This window comes from Cetorhinus maximus, chromosome 3 (genome assembly GCF_964194155.1).
Source record: "Cetorhinus maximus chromosome 3, sCetMax3.hap1.1, whole genome shotgun sequence".
NCBI lineage: Eukaryota > Metazoa > Chordata > Chondrichthyes > Lamniformes > Cetorhinidae > Cetorhinus > Cetorhinus maximus.
Genome location: NC_135881.1, coordinates 56,066,912 through 56,092,139, shown reverse-complemented (window position 1 = coordinate 56,092,139; position 25,228 = coordinate 56,066,912). Strand labels below are relative to the sequence as shown.

The following is a 25,228-nucleotide window of genomic DNA, read 5'->3' as shown; positions in this document are numbered from 1 at the left end:
AGGTGACGCAGCGCTTCACTTACACCTCCATCAATTTGGTCTACTGCATTCGCTGCTCCCAATGTGGTCTCCTCTACATTAGGGAGACCAAACCCAGACTGGGTGACCACTTTGCGGAACACCTTCGGTCTGTCCGCGAGCATGACCCAGACCTCCCTGTCGCTTGCCATTTCAACACTCCACCCTGCTCTCATGCCCACATGTCTGTCCTTAGCCTGCTGCAATGTTCCAGTGAAGCTCAACGCAAACTGGAGGAACAACACTTCATCTCCTGATTAGGCACTTTACAGCCTTCCGGACTTAACGTTGAGTTCAACAATTTTAGACCATGATTTCTCTCCTCTATCCTCACCCCTTTTTTGACCCCTTGTTTCCACGTTCATTTTTATTTTTTATCCACTTATTTTTATTTCCATTTATTTTTAAAAATTTTTGTTCATTTAATCATCGTTTTATCCCCTTTTATTAATCCCACCTTTTATCCCATTTTCTATCCTTTTTTCCCCACCATCGCCTCCTCCCTGCACCACAACCCCAAAAGGGCCACCTGTTACTGGTTTCATGTTGTTCTTTCACACAATGCTACCCTTGCTCTGCTATCACATTCTGCTTTCTTACCTTTTACGTCACTAATAGAACCATTTTTAGCCCTTATCACTACCATTAACACTCCCTTTGTCCTTTTATTTATGATATCTTTGTCAACCTCTCCTTTGTCCCTGTCTATTGCTGGCCTTCTATCCAGCTTCACCCACCTTAAACGGTATAAATTTAATCATATTTCGACTTCTCTCCAGCTCTAAAGAAGGGTCGTACGGACTCGAAATGTTAACTCTGTTTCTCTCTTCAGAGATGTTGCTAGACTGCTGAGTTTTTCCAGTATTTTCTGTTTTTATTTCAGAGTCTCAGTAGTGCTAGGTTCCTCCCAATTCTCAGGTAACCTGGTAAGGGTTAGAACTCCCACTGGCCCCCAACTCCACCCCCAATTCTGCTAGGCAAATGGTGTCCATTGGCGAACATGGTGCAAAAATTCTCACACTTTATGTACCTGCTTTATTAGCTCAGTTGGAACCGAGTGCAGAACGAGGAGCCCAGTATGTCAATAAAATGAGGCCTGCCAACAAGCAGAAGTGAGTCTTTAGGGGAAAGGTCTAGGCCAAAGATGTAGCCTAAAGCCCCAAGACTGGAGAGGGCTGTTTAAAAGTCGTGATTGGCCTCCTTACACAGAGAGCTGATAGAACACTGGGAACATGAGGCAGCCGGGTTATGGAGATGGGTCTACAATGCACTGGCAGAATGCAAATTAGGTGCTCTCCTGTTTGCCTAAAAGCTATGATAAGGACAACAATTCAGCAAAGGAGGACCAAAGGATTGATTAAGGAGGGGAAAATAGAGTACGAGAGTAAGCTTGCAGGGAACATAAAAACTGACTGTAAAAGTTTCTATAGGTATGTGAAGAGAAAAAGATTGGTGAAGACAAATGTAGGTCCCTTGCAGTCAGAAACAGGGGAATTTATAATGGGGAACAAAGAAATGGCTGACCAACTAAGTACATACTTTGGTTCTGTCTTCACAAAGGAGGACATAAATAACATACCAGAAATGTTGGGGAACACAGGGTTTAGTGAGAGGGAGGAACTGAAAGAAATCAGTATTAGTAGGGAAATGGTGTTGGGGAAATTGATGGGATTGAAGGCCAATAAATCCCCAGGGCCTGATAACCTACATCCCAGAGTACTTAAGGAGGTGGCCCTAGAAATAATGGATGCATTGGTGGTCATCTTCCGAGATTTTATAGACTCTGGAACAGTTCGTACAGATTGGAGGGTAGCTAATGTAACCCCACTATTTAAAAAGGGAGGCGGAGAGAAAACAGGGAATTATAGACCATTCAGCCTGACGTCGGTAATGGGGAAAATTCTAGAGTCCATTGTAAAGGATTTAATAGCCTAGCACTTGGAAAACAGTGGCAGAATCGGACAGAGTCAGCATGGATTTATGAAAGGGAAATCATGCTTGATAAATCTACTGGAAATTTCCGAGGGTGTAACTAGTAGAGTTGATGAGGAGGAGCCAGTGGATGTGATTTATTTGGACTTTCAGAAGGCTTTTGACAAAGTCCCACATAAGAGATTAGCGTGTAAAATTAAAGCACATGGGATTGCGGGTAGTGTATTGAGATGGATAGAAAACTGGTTGGCAGACAGGAAACAAAGAGTAGGAATAAACTGGTCTTTTTCCAAATGGCAGGCAGTGACTAGTGGGGTACCGCAGGGATCAGTGCTGGGACCCTAGCTATTCACAATATATATTAATAATTTAGATGAAGGAACTAAATATAATATCTCCAAATTTGATGATGACACAAAGCTGGGTATGAAGGTTAGCTGTGAGGAGGATGCAGAGATGCTTCAGTATGATTTGGACAAGCTGAGTGAGTGGGCAGATGCAGTATAATGTGGATAAATGTGAGGTTATGCACTTTGGTAGCAAAAGCAGGAAGATAGATTATTATCTGAATGGCTATAAATTGAGAGAGGGGAATGTGCAACGAGACCTGGGTGACCTCGTACACCAGTCGCTGAAGGTAAGCATGCAGGTGCAGCAGGTGGTAAAGAAGGCAAATGGTATGTTGGCCTTCATAGCCAGAGGATTTGAGTACAGGAACAGGGATGTCTTGCTGCAATTGTACAGGGCCTTGGTGAGACCACACCTGGAATATTGTGTGCAGTTTTGGTCTCCTTATCTAAGGCAGGATGTTCTTGCTACAGAGGGAGTGCAGAGAAGGTTTACCAGACTGATTCCTGGGATGGCGGGACTGACATTTGAGGAGAGATTGAGTCGGTTAGGATTATATTCGCTGGAGTTCAGAAGAATGGTGGGGGATCTCATAGACACCTATAAAACTCTAACAGTACTAGACAGGGTAGATGCAGGAAGGATGTTCCCGATGGTAGGAGAGTCCAGAACCAGGGGTCACAGTCTGAGGATATGGGGTAGACCATTTAGGACTGAGATGAGGAGAAATTTCTTCACCCAGAGAGTGGTTAGCCTGTGGAATTCGCTACCACAGAAAGTAGTTGAGGCCAAAACATTGTATGTTTTCAAGAAGGAGTTAGATATAATTCTTGGGGTGAAAGGGATCAAAGGATATGGGGAGAAAGCAGGAGCAGGCTATTGAGTTGGATGATCAGCCATGATTATAATGAATGGCGGAGCAGGCTCGAAGGGCCGAATGGCCTAGTCCTGCTCCTATTTTCTATGTTTCTAACAACTGTCAAGATTGTAGTCAACAAATATTTGAGGCCATAGGCACCTCTTCCATAAGCTACATAGTATTGTAGCCCAGAAGGAGAGCATTAGATGGTCTCCATGTGAAACACAGGCTGGAATTTTGTATCTCCTCTGAGAGTGGGCTGGAAGGCTGGTGTGGTGGCGGGAATATTGTCTAAAATCAGATGGAATGCCGTCGCATACCCACCTCTGCTGGGCAGCCTATTTTGCCGTTGGACCAACTGAGACCCTTCAGTGGCCAATTAAACTCTGGCACCCTGGCTGCAGGCTCTACTGTTTGGGCTTCCTGATCACTGCCTCCATCCCAATCCCGCACTGGGGCCTGCACTTACCTTCCAATCTATCCTCCAACGATACCCGATTGGGGACCGACTGCAGTCTCAGCAATGGCCAGCACTCCCAGTGGCGCTGCTGGGATTTATGAACAGCCGGCCGTCTGATTGGTTGGCAGCTCTTGGAGGCAGGACGTCGTCCCTCATGTGAGTGGAAGCCACAGCCTCAAGCAGTGACTGCCAGTGGGCTGGGCCACCATCTCCACATAAAATTCATCCCACAGTGTTAAAGCAAGATGCTTGTTGAAGATAAATTAAAATTTTTAAGAGATGAGAGATACACCTCTTAATTATCAGTTTTACTCAAGTTAGTAATCACACTTTATATTTTATATTTCTCAATATTAATTTCCATTTGAAATTCTCCGACTCGGCAGATGGACGAACCTGCTCCATTCATACACACATTTAGTTTAACCTACTTTGAAGTGTACAGTTGTAACATTTAATTTAGTGTAACATCATAATTGTTTCTCAGTTGAAAATATGTGTTATATGCAGTTATAAACTGTGGCAATGTGACCTGGAAATATGACGCTTTATATTGGGCAATTGAGTGGGACTGGAGTCATATAGACCAGACCAGGTTTATATGGTAAGTTTCCTTCCTAAAGGATATCAGGGAACCGGTTGGATTTTTATGACAATCCAATAGCTTGGCTCATACCATGTGTTTGATTTTCAATTCAAGGCCAGGAAACTGAGGTCCAGATAATTTCTACGTCCCACAAACGTGCCGCATCTACATCACTCTCGCGACACAATCTTCAAATGTAAATGCCATAATTGGGCCGGACTTGAGTACTGTGCCCAGTTAGTGATGCTGAATCTTAGCATGATGAGTGACTTGCCTGCAGAGCATGAGCAGCAAAGACAGATGGCAGCCATGATGGGGCCTGCCACTGCCTCACAGGAGAGACCAGACAGCACCCCAAAGGACCAGCTGCCTCACCACATACAAAAGTGGGCAACTGAAAAGATACTGCACATGATCCGGAGCAAAATCCTCTACTTTCCAAAATTTTCAGCTTAAAATAGCCCTTAATTGCTCCCCACATTGAATCTGACAGCTGTGCACTAAGGTGTACCAGACTGTTCGGATTCAGTGATTTACAAATTGAAAATCGCCATCTTGCCCTCCCCGACCTATTAATAAACTCCTCAAGGCGCTAAACAAGTTATTAACTGGAGGCAGGTGGGTTCCTGACTCTGCTGTCCCCACCCTCACTTTGAAAATTTGAGCATGTCCTGGAGGCAGTGGGGCACTGACACACACATTGGGAGTGCTATTTTCAAAGCATACTCGTTTCTGTTCAAACCCCGCAGGCAATTGAAAATCCAGGCCCGTGTTTTTACTTGAAGATATTTTACCTGAATTCATGACACCATCCCACCCCCTGCCACCACCCTATGCTATCCCACGGGTACTCCACCTGCCAGCTTCAGAAGCTTCTTGGGAAAACCAAGAAAAAGAATAAAAAACTTAGAGGAATTTAGGAAATCTAAGACATGTCCGGAAAGTTTCTCTGACTCTCAATGGTGACCAAACAAGCTCCAGGGGACTACCTTCTATATATCATTATGTTGGCCACACTCCACCTCGCTCCCCACCACCCACAACACATGGCCTCTCATACCCTCTAGGCTAACTCAATGCCAACTAATGCCCCCATCCACTCCCCATGGCCCCTCAAACACTCCATATCAACTCATAGACTCAGACGTCTACAGCACAGGAGGAGGCCATTCGGCCCATCGTGTCCACGCCGGTCAACAAAGATCTGACTACACTAATCCCATTTTGCAGTGCTTAGCCCACAGCCCTGGAGGCTATAGCAAGGCAAGTGAATATCTAAATACTACTTAAATGTTACAAGAGTTTCTGCCTCAACCATCCTTTTAGGCAGTGAGTTCATGACTCCCACCACCCTCTGGGTGAAAACATTTTTCCTCAACTCCCCTCTTAGCCTTCTACCGCTTACCTTAAATCTATGACCCCTAGTTATTGACCCCTCTACTAATGGAAAAAGGGCTTTCCTATCCACCCTATTTATGCCTCTCATAATCTTATACACCTCTATCAGGTCCCCTCTCAACCTTGGTTGCTCCAAGGAAAACAACCCCAGCCTAACCAATCTTTTTCCTCATAGTTCAGACCCTCCAGCCCAGGCAGCATCCTGGTTAGTCTCCTCTGCACCCTCTCCAGTGCAATCACATCCTTCCTATGCCAACTCTTGACTAACTCTGGGTTTCCGCCTGTCCTAATTATGCCTGCTTGGCTGAGAGCCCAGACCAATAGGAGCATTTGTTCAGCAGGGAATCTGTTTTGACAAGTGAAGTGAATTGTTAACCTTTGCTCTATTGACAACTTTAACTAATTATAATAAGTTGTTCTCTCTGTGATCTCTTTTGCAAATCTCTCAATGCTTATTTACCTACAAACATACGAAATAGGAGCAGAGGTAAGCCATTTGGCTCCTCCACCATTCAATAAGATCATGGCTGATCTGTTTCTGTTTTGAATTACACATCCCCATCTACCCCTGATAACCCTTAGATTCTTGTTAGGCAAGGGGGTCATCTACCTCCGTCTGAAAAATATTCAGTGGGCCCGCCTCCTCCAGCTTCTGAGGCAGAGAGTTCCAAAGTTGCAAGACCCTCTGAGAGAAAAAAAATTCTCCTCATCTCTGTCCTAAAAGGGCAACCCCTAATTTTGAAACAGTACACCTTAGTTCTGGACTCACCGCCATCACCATCCCTGGGAATGTCCTGTCCCACCGGCAAGACAGACCCAGAAGAGGTGGTGGTACAGTGGTATACAGTCGGAATGGAGTTGCCCGGGGAGTCCCCAACATTGACTCCAGATCCCGTGATGTCTCATGGCATCAGGTCAAACATGGGCAAGGAAACCGCCTGCTGATTACCATGTACCGCCCTCGCTCAGCTGATGAATCAGTGCTCCTCCATGTTGAACACCACTTGGAGGAAGCACTGAGGGTAGTAAGAGCGCAGAATGTACTCTGGGTGGGGGGACTTCAATGTCAATCACCAAGAGTGGCTCAGTAGCACCATTACTGACTGAGCTGGCCGAGTTCTAAATGACATAGCTGCTAGACTGGGTCTGCGGCAGATGGTGAAGGAACCAACAAGAGGGAAAAATGTACTTGACCTCATCCTCACCAACCTACCTGCCACAGATGCATCTGTCCATGACAGTAACAGTAGGAGTGACCACTGCACAATCGGTGTGGAGATGAAGTCCCGCCTTCACATTGAGGATACCGTCCATCGTGTTGTGTGGCAGTATAACCCTGCTAAATGGGATAGATTTCAAACAGTTCTGGGAACTCAAGACTGGGCATCCATGAGGCGCTGTGGGCCATCAGCAGCAGCAGAATTGTACTCAACCACAATCTGTAACCTCATGGCCCAGCATATCCCCCACTCTACCATCACCATCAAGCCAGGGGATCATCCCTGGTTCAATGAAGAGTGCAGGAAGGCATGCCAGGAGCAGCATCAGGCATACTTAAAAATGAGATGTCAATCTGATGAAGCCATGACACAGGACTACTTGCATGCCAAACAACATAAGCAGCAAGTGATAGACAAAGCTTAGTGATCCCACAACCAATGTTTCAGATCTAATCTCTGCAGCCCTGTCACATCCAGTCTTGAATGGTGGTGGACAATTAAACAACTCAGTGGAGGAGGAGGCTCCACAAATATTCCTCATCCTCAATGATGGAAGAGCCTGGCACATCAGTGCCAAAGATAAGGCTGAAGCATTTGCTACAATCTTCAGCCAGAAGTGCCAAGTGGATGATCCATCTCGGCCTCCTCCGGAGGTCCCCAACAACACAGATGCCAGTCTTCAGCCAATTCCTTTCAGTCCATGTGATATCAAGAAATGGTTGAAGGCACTGGATACTGCAAAGGCTATGGGCCCTGACAACATTCTGGCAATAGTACTGACGACTTGTGCTCCAGGAATTGCTGCGCCCCTAGTAAAGCTGTTCTAGTACAGCTACAACACTGGTATCCACCCAGCTTTGTGGAAAATTGTCCAGATATGTCCTGTTCACAAAAAGCTGGACTCATCCAACTCAGTCAATTACTGAAACAAAAATAAAAATACCTGGAAAAACTCAGCAGGTCTGGCAGCATCTGCGGAGAGAAACACAGTTAATGTTTCGAGTCCGTATGACCCTTCAACAGAACTAAGTAAAAATAGAAAAGAGGTGAAATATAAGCTGGTTTAAGGCGGGGTGGGACAGGTAGAGCTGGATAGAGGGCCAGTGATAGATGGAGATAGCCAAAAGATGTCATAGACAAAAGGACAAAGAGGTGTCGAAGGTGGTGATATTATCGAAGGAATGTGCTAATTAAGGGTAGAAAGCAGGACAAGTAAGGTACAGATAGCTCTAGTGGGGGTGGGGTGGGGTGAAGGAATTGAAATAGGCTAAAAAGTAGAGATAAAACAATGGATGGAAATACATTTAAAAATAATGGAAATAGGTGGGAAAAGAAAAATCTATATAAATTATTGGGAAAAAAAAAGGGGGGGATCGGAAAGGGGGTCGGGATGGAAGAGCGAGTTCATGATCTAAAATTGTTGAATTCAATATTCAGTCCGGAAGGCTGTAAAGTGCCCAGTTGGAAGATGAGGTGCTGTTCCTCCAGTTTGCGTTGAGCTTCACTGGAACAATGCAGCAGGCCAAGGACAGACATGTGGGCATGAGAGCAGGGTGGAGTGTTGAAATGGCAAGCGACAGGGAGTTCTGGGTAATGCTTGCGGACAGACCGAAGGTGTTCTGCAAAGCGGTCACCCAGTCTGCGTTTGGTCTCTCCAATGTAGAGGAAACCACATTGGGAGCAACGAATGCAGTAGACTAAATTGAGGGAAGTGCAAGTGAAATGCTGCTTCACTTGAAAGGAGTGTTTGGGCCCTTGGACGGTGAGGAGAGGGGAAGTAAAGGGGCAGGTGTTGCACCTTCTGCGGTTGTATGGGAAGGTGCCGTGGGAGGGGTTTGAGGTGTAGGGGGTGATGGAGGACCAGGGTGTCCCGTTACTGCCCCATCAGCCTACTTTTGATCATTAGTAAAGTAATGGAAGGGGTCATCAATAGTGCTATTGAGCAGCACTTGCTTAGCAATAACCTGCTCATTGGCACTCAGTTTGGGTTGCGCCAGGGCTACTCAGCTCCTGACTTCATTACAGTCTTGGTTCAATCATAGACAAAAGAGCTGAGCTCCCGAGGTGAGGAGAGAGTGACTGCCCTTGACATCAAGGCAGCATTTGACAGAGTGTGGCATCAGGGAACCATAGCAAAACTGGAGTCAATGAGAATCAGGGGGAAAACTCTCCACTGGTTGGAGTCATACCTAGCACATAGGAAGATGGTTGTGGTCATTGGAGGTCAGTCATCTCAGCTCCAGGACATTACAGCAGGAGTTCCTCAGGGTAGTGTCCTCGGCCCAACTATCTTCAGCTGCTTCATCAATGACCTCCCTTCCATCATAAGATCAGAAGTGGGGATGTTCGCTGATGATTGTGCAATGTTCAGCACCATTTGCGACTCCTCAGATACTGAAGCAGTCCATGTCCAAATGCAGTGAGTCCTGGACAAGATTCAGGCTTGGGCTGATACGTGGCAAGTAACGTTCACACCACACAAGTGTCAGGCAATGACCATCTGCAACAAGAGAGAAAACAACCATCGCCACTTGATGTTCAATGGCATTACCATCACTGAATCCCCCACTATCAACATCCTGGGTGGTCACCATTGACCAGAAATTGACCTGGACTAGCCATGTAAATACTGTGGCTACAAAAGCAGGTCAGAGGCTAGGAATCCTGCGACGAGTAACTCACCTCCTGACTCCCCAAAGCCTGTCCACCATCTACAAGGCACAAGTCAGGAGTGTGATGGAATATTCCCCGCTTGCCGGGATGAGTGCAGCTTCAACAACACTCAAGAAGCTTGACACCATCCAGGACAAAGCAGCCCACTTGATTGGCACCACATCCACATATTCACTCCCTCCACCACTGACGCACAGTAGCAGCAGTGTGTACCATCTACAAGATGCACTGCAGGAACTCACCAAGGCTCCTTCGACACCACCTTCTAAACCCATGACCACTACCATCTAGAAGGGCAAGGGCAGCAGATAAATGGGTACACCACCACCTGGAAGTTCCCCTCCAAGTCACTCACCATCCTGACTTGGTAATATATTGCCGTTCCTTCACTGTCGCTGGGTCAAAATCCTGGAACTCCCTTCCTAACAGCACTGTGGGTGTACCTACACCACATGGACTGCAGCGGTTCAAGAAGGCAGCTCAGCACTGCCTTCTCAAGGGCAGCTAGGGTTGGGCAATAAATGCTGGCCCAGCCAGCGAAGCACACATTTCATGAATGAATAAAAGAAAAATAATGAGGAAACATCCTTTCAACGGCCACCTTGTTGAGACCATTCAGGATCTTATATACTTCAATCAAGTCAGTGCTCACTCTTCAAAACTCCAATGGATACAAGCCCAGTCTGTCCAACCTTTCCTCATAAGACAACTCGCTCATTCCAAGTATTAATCTGGTAAACCTTCTCTGAACTGCCTCCAATGCATCTACATCCTGCCTTAAATAAGGAAACCAAAACTGCACACGGTATTCGTGATGTGGTCTCTCCAATGTCCTGTAAAACTGAAGCATACCCTCCTGATTTTTACGTTCCATTTTGAAAGGATAGCATTCCATTAGCCTGGAGGTGGGTCCATTGAATATATTGCTGTACCAGTATGCTAACTTCTTGTGACTCATGCACTAGAACATCTAGATGCCTCTGCACTTCGGCTTTCTACAGTCATTCTTGTTTAAGTGATACTCTGCTTTTTATTCTTTCTGCCACAGTGGATAACTTCACATTTTCCCACATTATATTCCATCTGCAAGTTCTTTGCCTACTCACTCAACCTATCTATATCCGTCTGCAACCTCCTTATGTCCTCTTCTCAACATTGTTTTCGACCTATCTTTGTATCTTCTACAAATTTAGTTCCATACCTTTGCTCCCCTCATCTAAGTCATTGATATAAATTGTAAACGGTTGAGGCCCCAGCACAGACCCCTGCAGGACTCCACTCGTCACATCCTGCCAATCAGAAAAAGACCCATTTATGCATACTCTCTGTTTTTGCCAGCCAATCTTCTATCCATGCTAATATGTTACCGCCTACAACATGACCTTTTATTTTCTATAATAACCTTTGATGTGGCACCTTATCAAATGACTTCTGGAAATCCAAGTACGTCTACATGCTCCCCTTTATTCACAGCAACTGTTATTTCTTCAAAGAACTCCAATAAATTGGTTAAACATGATTTCCCTTCCACAAAACCATGTTGACTCTTCTCGGTTACATTGAGTTTTTCTAAGTGCTCTGCTATAACCACCTTAATGATCAATTCTAATCCCCTGCCCATGACAGACGTCAAGCTAACTGGCCTATAGTTTCCTGTTTTCTTCCTCCCTCCATTCTTGAATAGAAAGGTTATATTTGCTACTTCCCAGTCTGATGGAACCCTTCCAGAATCTTGTGAATTTTGGAAAATTAACACCAACGCATCTACTACCTCATTAGCCACCTCTTTTAAGACCCTAGGATGAAGCCTATCAGGAGCCAGAGATCTGTGAGCCCACAGCTCCATCAGTTTGCACAGTACAGCTTCCTTAGTGATTGTAATTTCACCAAGTTCCACTCTCAATGCTTGTTTCAATGCTTCTATATTACCTACCATTTGAGGTGACCAAAACTGATCACATTATTCCATGTGCAACTTAACCAAAGCCTAACTTGAAGACACTTTTTAGCCATGTTGAGGTTCTCCAACAATCCCTTCTCTTCTAGATGTATCTCTAATGGTCCCCTTCGAGCAATTTGTCTGTCACGTCAAACTGATATCCCCATAATTTCCTGGCTCTAACTTATGAAAAGTGTAAGGTTTAAAAGTTTACATCAGAAAGTCTGTGGAGTGGGATAAGGAATGCAGGGGTTTGGGCCAACCAGGTTCAGGTTGGCAGCGGAGATGGGCTTGGGTCCACAGGAAAAACCTGCAGTATGAGGTTGCTGGATCATTGAGTGAGGGTAAAAGCAGCTTGTGTCACAGATCAGAATGAAGCATTAGAAGGCCCTAGAAGGAACATGACTGAAAGTCAGCACGGGATATGTAGAAGGAGGAGAAGGATTGAAATACATTTCAACACGATCTCAATCTATACAAAGAAGATAATTATTTATCTAATGACATGTAGATACATATTAGCAACAGGAGATGGAGCTATGCACAAGAGGAGACAGCACAAGTTCAGAAAAAATGTATCTTTAAAAGATTCAGATAATAAAAGAGGTCTCATAGCCAATCACCAGGAGGGAGCAGGTGGGCCCAAAGATGGACTGCAACACTAATAATTAATGGCTGGATGTCGAGGGGTGGAGAGGGAGGTGATGGGTGCCAAAAATATAAGATCGAGAGTGCAAGAAGGATAGATAGTGAATAATGGTAAATAATATTTGTAAAGAATTTAAAAAATCATGTAATATAAGTTACTAATACATTGAAATAAATAAGTGGCAAAAAAAAGAGATGAGGAGAATTTTAATTTATGCAACAAGTTGTTATGATTTGGAATGCACTAACTGAAAGCATGCTGAAAGCAGATTATATAGGGGAAGCCTGGGGGAGTGGGAGTAATTAGATGGTTCTCTCAAAGAGCTGGCACAGACACGATGGGCCAAATGGCCTTCTGTGCTGTAGTACTCCATCATCCTGTTTTCACCATAAACCCTCACTTCTTATAGTGAGCACTAACTGTGTGAGAGACCAGGCCAAATGCTGTTGGAATATTGGGTGAACTCCCCTCTCTTTGTACAAGCCCAAGAGACCTTTCGTTACTGCTACAGGCATTCAGGATCCAAGATTACATTCTTATTTGAAGGGCAAGGTCTAAAATGTCTCCACCAAAGTAAACAAATGCCAATGCCAGTATTGTCTGAATATTGTATTGTCCCATCAAGTAGATGGAATCCTACAGTTCAGAATTATAAAAGCATTTTTACGTTATAATGCAGACAGCAGGAACACTTACCTCCCAGCGTAATCGATCCTCCAAAATGCTATTCAATGTTTTGGGAAGTTAAGGCATGAACAGTGTGTCTTAGAGCAACTGGCCCTGCTAACGCTAGTGTGCTGTAACAGCAAAATCTTTTCCATACAATTTGTCTAGCTATTGTGTAAAATAGGCATGGCATGTTAGATAAAAAGAAAACTAACCCGGGGATATACAGGACTGCAAAAGGCATTGCAATCAATGAATCTTGTCACAGGAAAATCAAAGTATCTAACATCTCTTTTCCTCAAAATGAAACTTGATCACTATCTCCCAAGGCCAATGTTTCTACGTGATATATGCCTGCAGATAGCATTTCCCTTTAGCATTTACCAAGAACAAAACCACATATACATACACACACGTGCACACACCTTATTATGCATTATGTGTCGTCAGCTGAAACTGATACCAAAACTACTCTTTAAAATAAAAAAGATCATGGATGACAAAATTACACTCATCCAAGATGGCTGTATTATCTTGTTTCTGCACGCCTCTTGCACCCCTCTGCTCTGTCACTACTGCACACTGACCATGGTAGACAGCAATGTCCAAGCTTTAGAAGTACTTCTTTATCTTTGTATTAGATGTAGTGTAAAGGATTAACAGATGGGATATGCTAATGTGTGATGTAGATGATGATGTACTACTGATATCAGTCAGTGCTGCATTAGACTCTCTCTCTCTCTTGAGAGAGGTTGGAACCATGCCTACTCTGTAACCTGCTTAGATACAGTACTAATAAACAAGTATTAAGCAGATACCAGAGCATGACTACAGTCTGTCTAAGAACCAAGTTCCACGCCTAGAATCCAAGGTCATCTCAGAACACTAGGCACTTTACAATCCAGACCCATCTCAGAACACTAGGCACTTTACAATCCAGACCCAGCTCAGAACACTAGGCAGTCTACAATCCAGACCCAGCTCAGAACACTAGGCAGTCTATAATCCAGACCCAGCTCAGAACACTAGGCAGTCTACAATCCAGACCCAACTCAGAACACTAGGCACTTTACAATCCAGACCCATCTCAGAACACTAGGCAGTCTACAATCCAGACCCAGCTCAGAACACTAGGCAGCCTACAATCCAGACCCAGCTCAGAACACTAGGCAGTCTACAATCCAGACCCAGCTCAGAACACTAGGCAGTCTACAATCCAGACCCAGCTCAGAACACTAGGCAGCCTACAATCCAGACCCAGCTCAGAACACTAGGCAGTCTACAATCCAGACCCAGCTCAGAACACTAGGCAGTCTACAATCCAGACCCAGGTCAGAACACTAGGCAGTCTACAATCCAGACCCAGCTCAGAACACTAGGCACTTTACAACCTAGACCCATCTCAGAACACTAGGCACTTTACAACCTAGACCCATCTCAGAACACTAGGCAGTCTACAATCCAGACCCAGCTCAGAACACTAGGCAGTCTACAATCCAGACCCAGCTCAGAACACTAGGCAGTCTACAATCCAGACCCAGCTCAGAACACTAGGCACTTTACAACCTAGACCCATCTCAGAACACTAGGCACTTTACAACCTAGACCCATCTCAGAACACTAGGCAGTCTACAATCCAGACCCAGCTCAGAACACTAGGCAGTCTACAATCCAGACCTAGCTCAGAACACTAGGCACTCTACAATCCAGACCTACCTCAGAACACTGGGCAGTCTCCAATCCAGACCCAGCTCAGAACACTAGGCACTCTACAATCCAGACCCAGCTCAGAACACTAGGCACTCTACAATCCAGACCCAGCTCAGAACACTAGGCAGTCTACAATCCAGACCCAGGTCAGAACACTAGGCACTCTACAATCCAGACCCAGCTCAGAACACTAGGCAGTCTACAATCCAGACCCAGGTCAGAACACTAGGCACTCTAAAATCCAGACCCAGCTCAGAACACTAGGCAGTCTACAATCCAGACCCAGCTCAGAACACTAGGTAGTCTACAATCCGGTGGTAAATTGCAGCTCCAATTCTGAATATCTGCCTTGTATAATCTACATAAATATGTCAATACTTCACAGTTTGCAAAAAATTTTTTGTGGCAGTATAAAGCGTGACAATATTAGGACTAAAAGAAATTTATGTATATGGGAAGCAGATCAACAGTTTGGGACATAGTTATGATGTATTAGTTGAATAGTTCAAATAGCTTAAACTAACATTGCTGATTATTCTGAGGGAAGGTGGGTGATTTGCAGTACATTCAGTGTGTGATTTCAAGTTGACAGTCAAGCATTTTGCTGTATGCTGTGTTTATGAGGAAGGTTTCTGAAACCTAACAGCATCTGTACAAGAACCTCTGCAGGCATTGGGTGTATCCAGATGCAATCATATTTTAAGAAGAAATTAATGTTTGTGTTTTTCAGATTGGCTATTGGGCAGATCATGTGTGTGAAAAGCAGTATGGATATATCTGCAAACGCAAACCATTTCCAAAACAACCAGGGCAGGAGGAGGTGATTCCTGTGGAAGAAGGATGTCTGAAGGTAATGAGAAGCATTTACTGCTAAGTAATCAAAGCTCATGCCACTTTAAATCACTGTCTGGTTAGCTCTTCTGTAATTGTCTTTCATTAGTTTAACAGAGTGTCTACCTTGAAAGTAAGTTAATTAAGCAAAATGTAATGGTTTTATGAAGTGGATGATCTGAAATATGTAATTTATATTACACCATAATCTTATATATTGGCAGACAACAGGAATATTAGAAACTGATTTTTAGCCTTTGTAGTAGTCATGCCAGGGTTGAAGTATGAAATACTCAAAAGATTTTAACTCAAACTATCTTCACCATTTTTCTCGTCCTTCCATTTTTCTTTCCTTAACTCTTCTCTCAGCCTTAAACTGGTTATAGTTCCTCAGACTGCCAGCCTTCTGTTACTTGCTTCAGTGACCATTCTTAGAAAGCAAGACTCTACTGTGGGGTGGCTTGACACCATGCATTCAGCTTTTACTTGAGCCTTGTGCACACACATCTCCACCCGGGCACATTGCATAAAGATGAGGAGCAGGAACCCTGCTTGATTTTCCCCCTGCCAATCTCAGTTGTCATGTCCCACTGTATCTCTAGATAGGGTTGGCTACCATTTGGCCTACATGGTTTAGTAGCACAAAATGAAGCATCTGCTCAGGCACTTCTGCACCCACCTACTCCCACCCCCAGCAATGCTAGTGAAAAATGGTAATCTGTGCTGGTGGAATGCTGACTTCAGTGACCCTGATATTCAAAAAATACTGCTTTAGGCAAGTCTCAGTGCTTTACAGGCAGCACTATCACAAATATTTTTTCCCACTTCATTTTTCTCCCCATTTAATTTGTTATCAGTTCTCTCCCCTTTTCCCTTGAAGCTGTTGATTCATCTGTGGTTTGGAGCTCCATAGGCAATGCTGACCCTCTGTTATCTTGACCAAGAGTCCAACATTCTCATCTGAGCTCAGCTGATTAGTGCCAGTCAGTTATTCATCTCGTGTCCTCATGCAGCCCAGGCATGCATATTTCCAGTGGGGATTTTGGTATAGTGATCAGGAATGGGTAGGTAACCTTGTCCTAATCTAGGCACTCTGAAGCCAGCTGTAATTTCCTTGTTACTATCCTGGGTGAAATCAGTCAATACAAGGTAGGCCTGGAATGGAACTTGGGCACTTTCATGGTTTCTAAGTGAACTCACCTATTCACTTTCTTAACCTACTGGACCACCTGAGCTTTTAATCTCACCTAACTTACCTCACAGCACTGCATCTAATAGAAGGCTTACTGCTGACTGCAGCACTTATAAGGTTAATGCACCAAGTGTTAGCAGATTTACAGCAATCACTGTGCTGCAGAGTACACTTCTGGATAATCTTTCAGCATTTTGCTAATAAAAGTGCCTTAGAAACAATAGTTTATATGTCACCAAGAAAGCTTGACATGTTTATCACACTGATGATAAAGCAAGCTTAAAATTGGATTCATTACTGTTTAAAATTATGGCCTTTCTGATGTTGTTTCTGTATTTCTTTGTTGGGATTAATGTTCTCAACGTTAGGGAATAACTCAGAACTTCATACATTTTTGCATCAGCGGGAAGGTGGTGGCGTAGTGGTATTGTCATTGGACTGGTATCCCAGAGACCCAGGGTAATGCTCTGGGGACCCAGATTTGGATCCCGCCGTGGCAGATGGTGAAATTTGAATTCAATAAAAATCTGGAATTAAAAGCCTGATGATGACTATGAAACAATTGTAAAAACCCATCTGGTTCACAAATGTCCTTTAGGGAAGGAAATCTGCCATCCTTACCTGCTCTGGCCTACATGTGACTCCAGACCCACAGCAATGTGGTTGATCTTTAAAAATGTCTTCTAAACAAGGGCAATTAGGGATGGGCAATAAATTCTGGCCTAGCCAGCGACGCCCATGTCCCATGAATGATTTTTTAAAAAATTAAGCTTTCAAGTTTGAAGAAAAACACTTTTAAGTATTTCCTTCCCAGAATCCTGAGCTTCATTTATGAAAGGGAAATTGTGTTTGACAAATTTATTGGAGCTTTTTGAGGCTGCATTGTGTAAGGTGAATAAAGGGGAAACAGATGTAGCATACTTGGATTTCTAAAAGGGATTTGGTTTTTTTTATTCATTCATGGGATGTGGGCATTTCTGGCTAGGCCAGCATTTATTGTCCATCCCTAATTTTCCTTCTTCATTTAAGAGGCAACCACATTGCTGTGGGACTGGAGTCACATATAGACCAGACCAGGCAAGGACAGCAGGTTTTTACAGCAATTGACAATGGTTTCATGGTCATCATCTGTTATGGCACAGCCAATGGTAAATGCTGAGTTGTTCAAATCCCAGAGGGAAACTTGAAACAACTACCACAGCTAACTTTGCAATTTGTATGTTTCGAGATGTGGGCTTTGAATTCTGTAGTAATAAGACCACTGAGTCTTATAGATTTTTACAAAACTAGATTAAACATTTATTAACGAGAAAAATGATTTTTAAGCACATATATATATCTACAAATTACTACTATAATAACTTCTGATTCCCCTAATTAATTTAACTCCCAGTTACACTTTCATTCCCTAACTTTCATTAAGGCAACAGTAAGACACACACATTTTAAAAGACCCAGGCAAAGAAACATGATACCCTGAACAATCCAATTCAAAGCAAGTTTCCTTAACTTCAGTTCTTTGTTGATGGCAGCTTGAAGCTTAGATGCTGAAGGCATTTAACACTTGTTAGATCTTAGAATTCCTACCCTTACACACAGCCTTCTCTCCTTTATACATATTTTCCTCTTTTAATGCAAATTCCCATTGTTTCACTATTTCTTTGAACTTTACCTTTCTGATAATACAAATCTCTCATAGTACTAATTTTACCAGTAACCTTTGGGAAAAATAAACACACTGTTTCTGAACTTCACCTGGCTAGGTGACATATTTCACCCTTCCTTTGAAAATAATCTAGTATAGTTTATTTAAAAATATAAATGTCCTTTTACTCCTACATCTACCTACTTAACATTTCAAACCTAGCTCGTCTTCCAATGCATCAAAGCCTAGACCAGCTGCCTTTAATCCAATTAAGTCTCTTACACACACACACATACACACACACACACCACTGTTTTACAATAAATTCCAATGACATCAGACTTTTAATTCAGTGAAAGTTGAATTTCACTATCTGCTGTGGTGAGATTTGAATGCAGATCCCCAGAGCATTACCCTGGGTCTCTGAAATACTAGCCCGGTGACAATACCACTATGCCTCATCTGGTGGCATATAAAAGGTTAATACACAAGATTTGGACTCATGGAGTTGAGGGCAATGTAGTAGAATAATTGAAAAATTGGTAAATGGTGGAGCACACTTGATGGGCCAACTGGTCTACTTCTGCTCCTAGTTCTTTTGTTCTAATGTTCTTATTTATGCTAAAATATAAAGTTGCAGTGTAGTTACTTACAATATACTGAAAGTCTTGTCATGTGCTGTCTTGAATCCCAATTACTTTGTACTTATAATTTGGTACTGTCTGTCACATAGATTACCATCAAACTCTTCTCCTGAAGATGCTGTCTTGAGCAGCTCCTTGAATGCTAGCTGCCCTATAGGACCTTGCCCAATCACTCTGTCTTCATATGAAAGTCTAGGCAGTGGGTATGAAAAGGTTATTTATCCATGTGCACCATTGCAGTCAAACTGAAACTTATCTTTATCTAATTCATACTCATGGATACTTTCCAGAGGGTGTCCCTGGATAGTAAACAGGAACAAGAATGCTGATGGAATGTCAGCTTCAGCCACCCTGGACAAGTGAAGTTAAAAGCCGCGTATGTAAGCAACCTTCTGCCTGCAACAGTCTTTTAGTGGATGGTTATAAGACTTAGCCCTCAAAATACCTCGGACCTGTCACTGGCACTTCCATGCAGTCAGCTGACATGCTGTACAGGTTGGCTACCTGATGTTTCAATCAATTCCTCAATGTCAATAGCAACATGAATTGAAAAATTAAGCATTTATTTTTTAAAACTCTTAGTTTCCGCTGATCAATAAGAAATCTGTCCATATCTCCAGCACTTTTTAATTCCCCTCCAAATTCTCCGCCAAGCCATCCTGACTTGAAACCATGTACGTCCCCACCGTGGCAGATGCGGCAAGCCAACCAAATGTCCATTGACTTTGGCAGGACTTGAAGATCCCACCGATGGGTGGGCCTGAAAATCCTGAAAACCATAAGCCTTAACCTATTCTGCTGTTTCTGCACTGCCGCTGGGTCAAAACCCTGAAACCCCCTACCAAACATCACTGTGGCTCTACCTGCACAAGAAGGTGGCTCACTACCACCTTCTCAAGAGTAACAAATGCTGGCCTTGTCAGCGATGCTTATCTTCCATGAAAGAATAAAAAAAAATGTCTATATGTGGATTTTATTAACAGGGCTGGAAGAGATATGGGACGTTCTGCTATTTCACTGGGCACACGGCAAAGACATTCAATGACGCATCCAATATGTGCAAGAGTCAGAATGCATTCCTTGTTAATGTTCAAGAAAGGTAAATAATGTGTCTGACATCTAGAAAAAAATGCTGAAATCTTACTGGAAAGTGATATAACACATGATGATGTATCAGGAAATCTTATTAATGGATAAACCAACGTGCTGCCAACACCAATCTGAAATATATTTCAATTTGATAATTCACTGGGAGAATTTAAGGAGCAGCTCAAATACTCTTATCCCTTGTCTAACTCTGACTTATATTGATTTCCACTAAACTTCAAACTATTGGTTACAGATGGGAATCATTGATAAAAACTTGTTCATGCATTTGTCATAAGTTGGCATCTCTTTATTATAGAGAACCCAGCATCCCAATACATTATATAGCCTATTAATTACAGATACCACTATCTATCAAGGGAAGCTTGTGTCTCTGCTGATGAACAGTTGCTAGATATCAATAGTTCATCAATATTTTATAATTCCTGGTAAACAATCATCTACCAACCAAATACCCAACGCTAAGTAAACAATAAATGTCTCTTATATTCTAGTGAGCTATATATTGATTGTAGCCAAACAATGCCAACTGAAGGCATAATTGAGAACAACTGTATAATCAACCAGTAATGAACTAACTGTGAAGTGAAAATTCAATTGCAGAATCGAGTTAGAAACTGAAATCAAAGTGTTGGGGTAAATTTCCATGTTTAGCGCTTGGGTGGTAATCCAGTGGAACAGATAGCCTGCTCATTAAGAATTTAGTAATTTTTAGTCTATTGATTCATTTCTCAGGAACATTGACTATCTAATATGTTAACTTTGTTCAAATATGGACAGGCAGTGCAAACTATTAATCAGAAACAAGTAGGCAGGTTGAAAAAGCTATCAGTCATTGACTACCAACACAAAAGTAACCAATCAAAACAGTGGATCAATCAAAACACTATACTGATCAGGAACCTACAATTGCCGCAAAATCCTAGGATTTCAATGGGCAGACATGTTTCTCCTCAATTGTGTATACCAAAAGATATAAATTATTACATAAAGATATGAAAATGCTTTGAATATTTTCCTGTTATGATTTAAGCCTAACTGGTTTGTGCTTTATTCCTTTATTCTTGAACACTAAAATTCTGGGCGGAATCATCCCATATTTGCATAACGTTTGGTAGTGGGCGGGAAAAAGGGCGTTTTACTCGCTGGCTGCAATGGTGGGCTTATGTACCGTATCTCTAAGCGCCTGCTGGATGGAGTGGCAGGCCGCCACAATTTCCTTTACTCCCGCTCTGGCTGCAGGAGGTCCACCAGCGTCACCAAGCTGGCCTGGAGGTGGTCAGCACTCACAGAGCACAGAGGAGATCAGCCATTCAGTGCAGGAAGAGGATACATTCCACCAGGGTAAGTAAACCACCTCATCACTCTCAACTCACACGCTCACAAACCCATCACACATCTACAGGGATCTCACACCTCAAGGGACAACACCACGAACTCTCACACACACCCTCACATCTCCATCAGGCTCATACCCTCTGGAGCTCACATCTTTATCCCTTCCATGGCTCCGCTCACCACACAAACATTCTGCGCAGTGCCACGTGTCCTGCTCACACTCTTTCCATCTCTTCTCATGCAGGTGAAACTGGCTTACAACAGTGGGGAGAGGTCCTAGACTGGGGGTGGAGTGGCCCACATTAGGCTCCACACTCCCTTTGTGGGCTGTGCCATCGTGTGACTGGTAAGGATGTGGACTGTGCCTGCGGCAACAGTGAGGTCAGCGACAAACATCCACTTGAGGATTCTGCACCCCATCATCCCTCTCTCAGCACAACTATGAGTGCTCTCTCTCCTGCTTTTCACTCTGCTGCCATGCACTAATTATCTCCAGTTTGGTTCACAGGGATCTCTGCCAAGCTACCAACACCCTCAGCCAGCCAGTCCCTCAGCTCCATCCAGGTCCTCCACTCTAGCCAAAAGGACACCTCCTCCATTGAAGAGATGGAAATCAGCAGCCTGGAAGACCCATCACAGCGTTTACCCACACCCTCCACCAGCGCAGAGATACACACCTCTGTGGGGCCTTGACCTATACCAGGCTCAGGTTCACAATCTAGTGGTCGCCGCATGGGCACAGCAGGAGGAGGCATGCTCAGCTGAGCTCCACGACACTCGGAGAACAACTGGGGAAGAGGCATCTGTGAGGTCCGAGTCAGATGACGAGCCTCTGGACTTGACCTTCCAACTCATCGTGGAGAGTCAGCAGAAGGCAGGGGAACATCACGCAGAGCTGTTGGAAGCCCTCAACAGAGTGGCATGCGAGTCGGAGGAGTGTGTCCGCCTGCTCTTTGATGAAGTGGTGCCCACATGTGCGCACATGGAGGTCTCCATGGGGAGGAGGGTGGATGCCATGGAGACCTTGTTCCAGCAGAATGCGGAGATGTGCACAGACCTGCACTCCAGTGCAGTAGCCATGGGTGAGTTCCTGCAGTGGCAATGCGAGAGGGAAATGGGGCACCTCGACGTCCCTCCAGGTGCTCCTGCCCCTCAAGGAGTCAGGTTGGGGCGTTCGGGCACCCAAAGGGAGGAGGACCAACAGGTGGACACCCCTGCATCATCCGCTCAGGAATCTCAGAGGCTGTCCTCTCCCTCCAAGTCCCCTTTGCCTGTGACCCCCTCAACATCGTCCTCTGTCACCATTGAGGGAGCAGAAGGCCCACAGGAGGACAGCTAAAACAAGCCAGGGCCCTCAAGGCCTCAGCTCTCCAGAGGACACATGCTGAAGTCATCAGAGGTAACAGGGCCAAGCATTGCACAGGCTGTCGTCACCCCTCCTGTGGATGTCAGGGCAGCACCTAGAAAAAGTGGTAGGCCTAGAAAAGTTAAGAAATTCTGATAACAAGCAGTTGCACATGTGAACAAATTTTGTCACTTTATAATCTGAAAATATATTCTCTTTCACTGAATAATGTGTAATGGTGTCTTTCAGCTTCATTGACAGGCTTCACAAGTCCTCTTGCTGCATTCCCCCCACCTGCACTAGCAGTTCGGCTGCATGCAGCCGGGCCACGAGTGAATCTGGAGAGAAAGCTGTGTGTGTGTGTGGCAGGGCCTTTTGGAGCCTCGTGCAAGCATTCTCCCATGCAGGCAGAGCCTTCATCCATCACCCTCATCTCACTGTCCTGAGTATTTTCAATGCTGCTGCTGGGGTTCTCTTTCAGTTGTCCATCTGAGCTGAGCTGCATCTCCCACTGATCGCACTCCCATGAAGCACCTGTGCCCGTCCAACACGAGGCTCCGCTCACTTTCCATTTTAACAGCAATGGTCATAGTCAGATTTTTGCTCAACTCCCTTGTCCTTTCTGCTTCCCAGTCTCCCTTGTCCTTTCTGCTTCCCAGTCTCCCATGTCCTTTCTCCCATCACTGTCGACCCCCCTGGCATCACCTTCCACCATCCTACCATCACCTACCAACCTGAACCTTTGTCTTTCTAGGATGTCCAGGTGAATGTGCACATTCCCTACCTTCCTGAGAATCCCACCCTCATCCATATTGACCTCCCCTACCTCCTCCTTCCCACCCCCAGTGTCACACTCCCACCCTTCTGGTGCCCTCTGCCCCTCTCATACTCACCATTCCCTCCAACAATGGCCATCTTCAGTTCTCTCCCCAGCAGGCAGCCATTGACTCCACAGACCCCTCCCTTGCACGTTCACCTGGACATCCACCACCCCTTACTCCTCCCCTACCCTTATCCCTCCTCCACCCTTATCCCTCCTCCCCCCTGGACACCTTCTTCCCAGTCTCCTTCCCCCTCTGAACTCCACCGGCCCCCGCCCCCCCCCAGAAAACTCCTCCCCCCCAGAAACCTCTTACCCCTGGAGTCCTTCCCCCCACGGCACTCCTTTCCCCGCTCCAAACTCCCTCAACGCTCTCCTCCCCCCAGACACCTTCCTCCCTCTGGACTACTTTCCCCCTCCAAATTCCCTCCTCCCCCCAGGCACCTTTCCCCCGCCAAATTCCCTCCTCCACCAGATTCCTTCCCCTGCCGAATTCCCTCTTCTCCTGGACTCCTTCCCCCCCCTCTGAACTCCTTCTCTTATGCCTTCCTCCCCCCTTACTCCTACCTCCCCAATTGCCGCATTCTCTCCATCACACTCTTCTCCCCCCCTTCTCCGTACTCCCTCCTCCCATCCCCCCTCCCGACACTTTTGTTCCACCCCTTCCCTAACTCACCCCCCACAACCCACCCCTCCCCAACCCCAGTGCACCTTCCTCCCCCACTCACAGCTGGACCTTCCTCTCCCCTCCCCTCGCCGATCATCTCTAGCAGCCCATGGTCAATACCGTGATGTTCCAAAGCAGACCCGAGACATCAACGGAAACCTCCCGCCTTCTGTGAGCTGCTTCGCGGTGACGCCATGTCCATGAGAATCCACGCAGCTTGCAATGCACGTGTTCCTCTAGGGTCCAGTAGCTGTAGGGCCCAGCATCATCTTCTCCACGGATGTCCATGATCTGAGCAAGGCTCTAATGGTAATACCTGGCTCCTGCATGTCATACTTGTCCAAATGTGTTCTAGGCCGACGTGTTTTCCCGCTGGGGTAATGGTAAATCTGGAATGGCGAGACAGTTCCGGTCAGGCCTTACTTTGCAAACCATTAGCAGGATGCAAATTGGGTTCACGCTGGTCTCCAGTGGGATTGGCGTTCCGCCATGGCAGACGCATTGGATGGATCCCGCTATGCTTTCTTTTGGCCTTCTTGCCATATTGTCACCCCCGCCTGCCATGACGCCCGACGCCAATAGGGTTGGAAAATTCCGCCCTTATTTTTGTTTCCTCAAATCTTCAGGCATTTATGGTATCAGTCTCCAATATTTATGGAACGCAGAAAATATTAATGAATGCATCACTAATGTTTTTGCTTAACTTATCAAAATTAAACTTTACATTGGTTAGTAATTACTGCCTACTTGGTTTAGCCTCCAAGCTCTGACTTCTTTCCGTAAATCTGTGCTTTCTAATCATATTCATTCATTTGCATATGTCTATCTGACCCTTGACCTCCCTAGCTCCTTTTCTTTTGGCTTGAACAATAGTCAGCTTCACAAAAATCATACTGTAATGTGAGAATACATATGCAAGAACTATTTTCCTGCCCAACTCACCACCACGCTACCCCCCTCTGCCCTCCACCAGCACCTCCCCCCACCCCACCCTCCCCTGGCCCCCCCAACTTTTCCTGCCTTGGTACTTCCTTAAGGCCAGTTACATCTGTAAATTTTCCAGTTCTGACCACAGGTTACCAACCTGATACGTTCACTCTGCTCCTCCGTCCGCAAGTGCTGTCTGAGCAGCTGATACGTTTCCAGCGTTTTCTGTTTATATTTCAGATTTCCGACAACTG

General features: G+C 44.9%; 1 protein-coding gene across 1 annotated transcript in view; it reads left to right on the top strand.

Moving 5' to 3' along the window:
- The window catches only part of mrc1a (mannose receptor, C type 1a), a 206,245-nt gene that overhangs the window by 111,354 nt on the left and 69,663 nt on the right, over nucleotides 1-25,228 (top strand). The window contains exons 9-10 of the mRNA XM_078538411.1: nucleotides 15,189-15,308; nucleotides 19,754-19,869. Coding sequence (XP_078394537.1) covers nucleotides 15,189-15,308; nucleotides 19,754-19,869 — 236 coding nt within the window. The remainder of the gene's footprint in view (nucleotides 1-15,188; nucleotides 15,309-19,753; nucleotides 19,870-25,228) is intronic.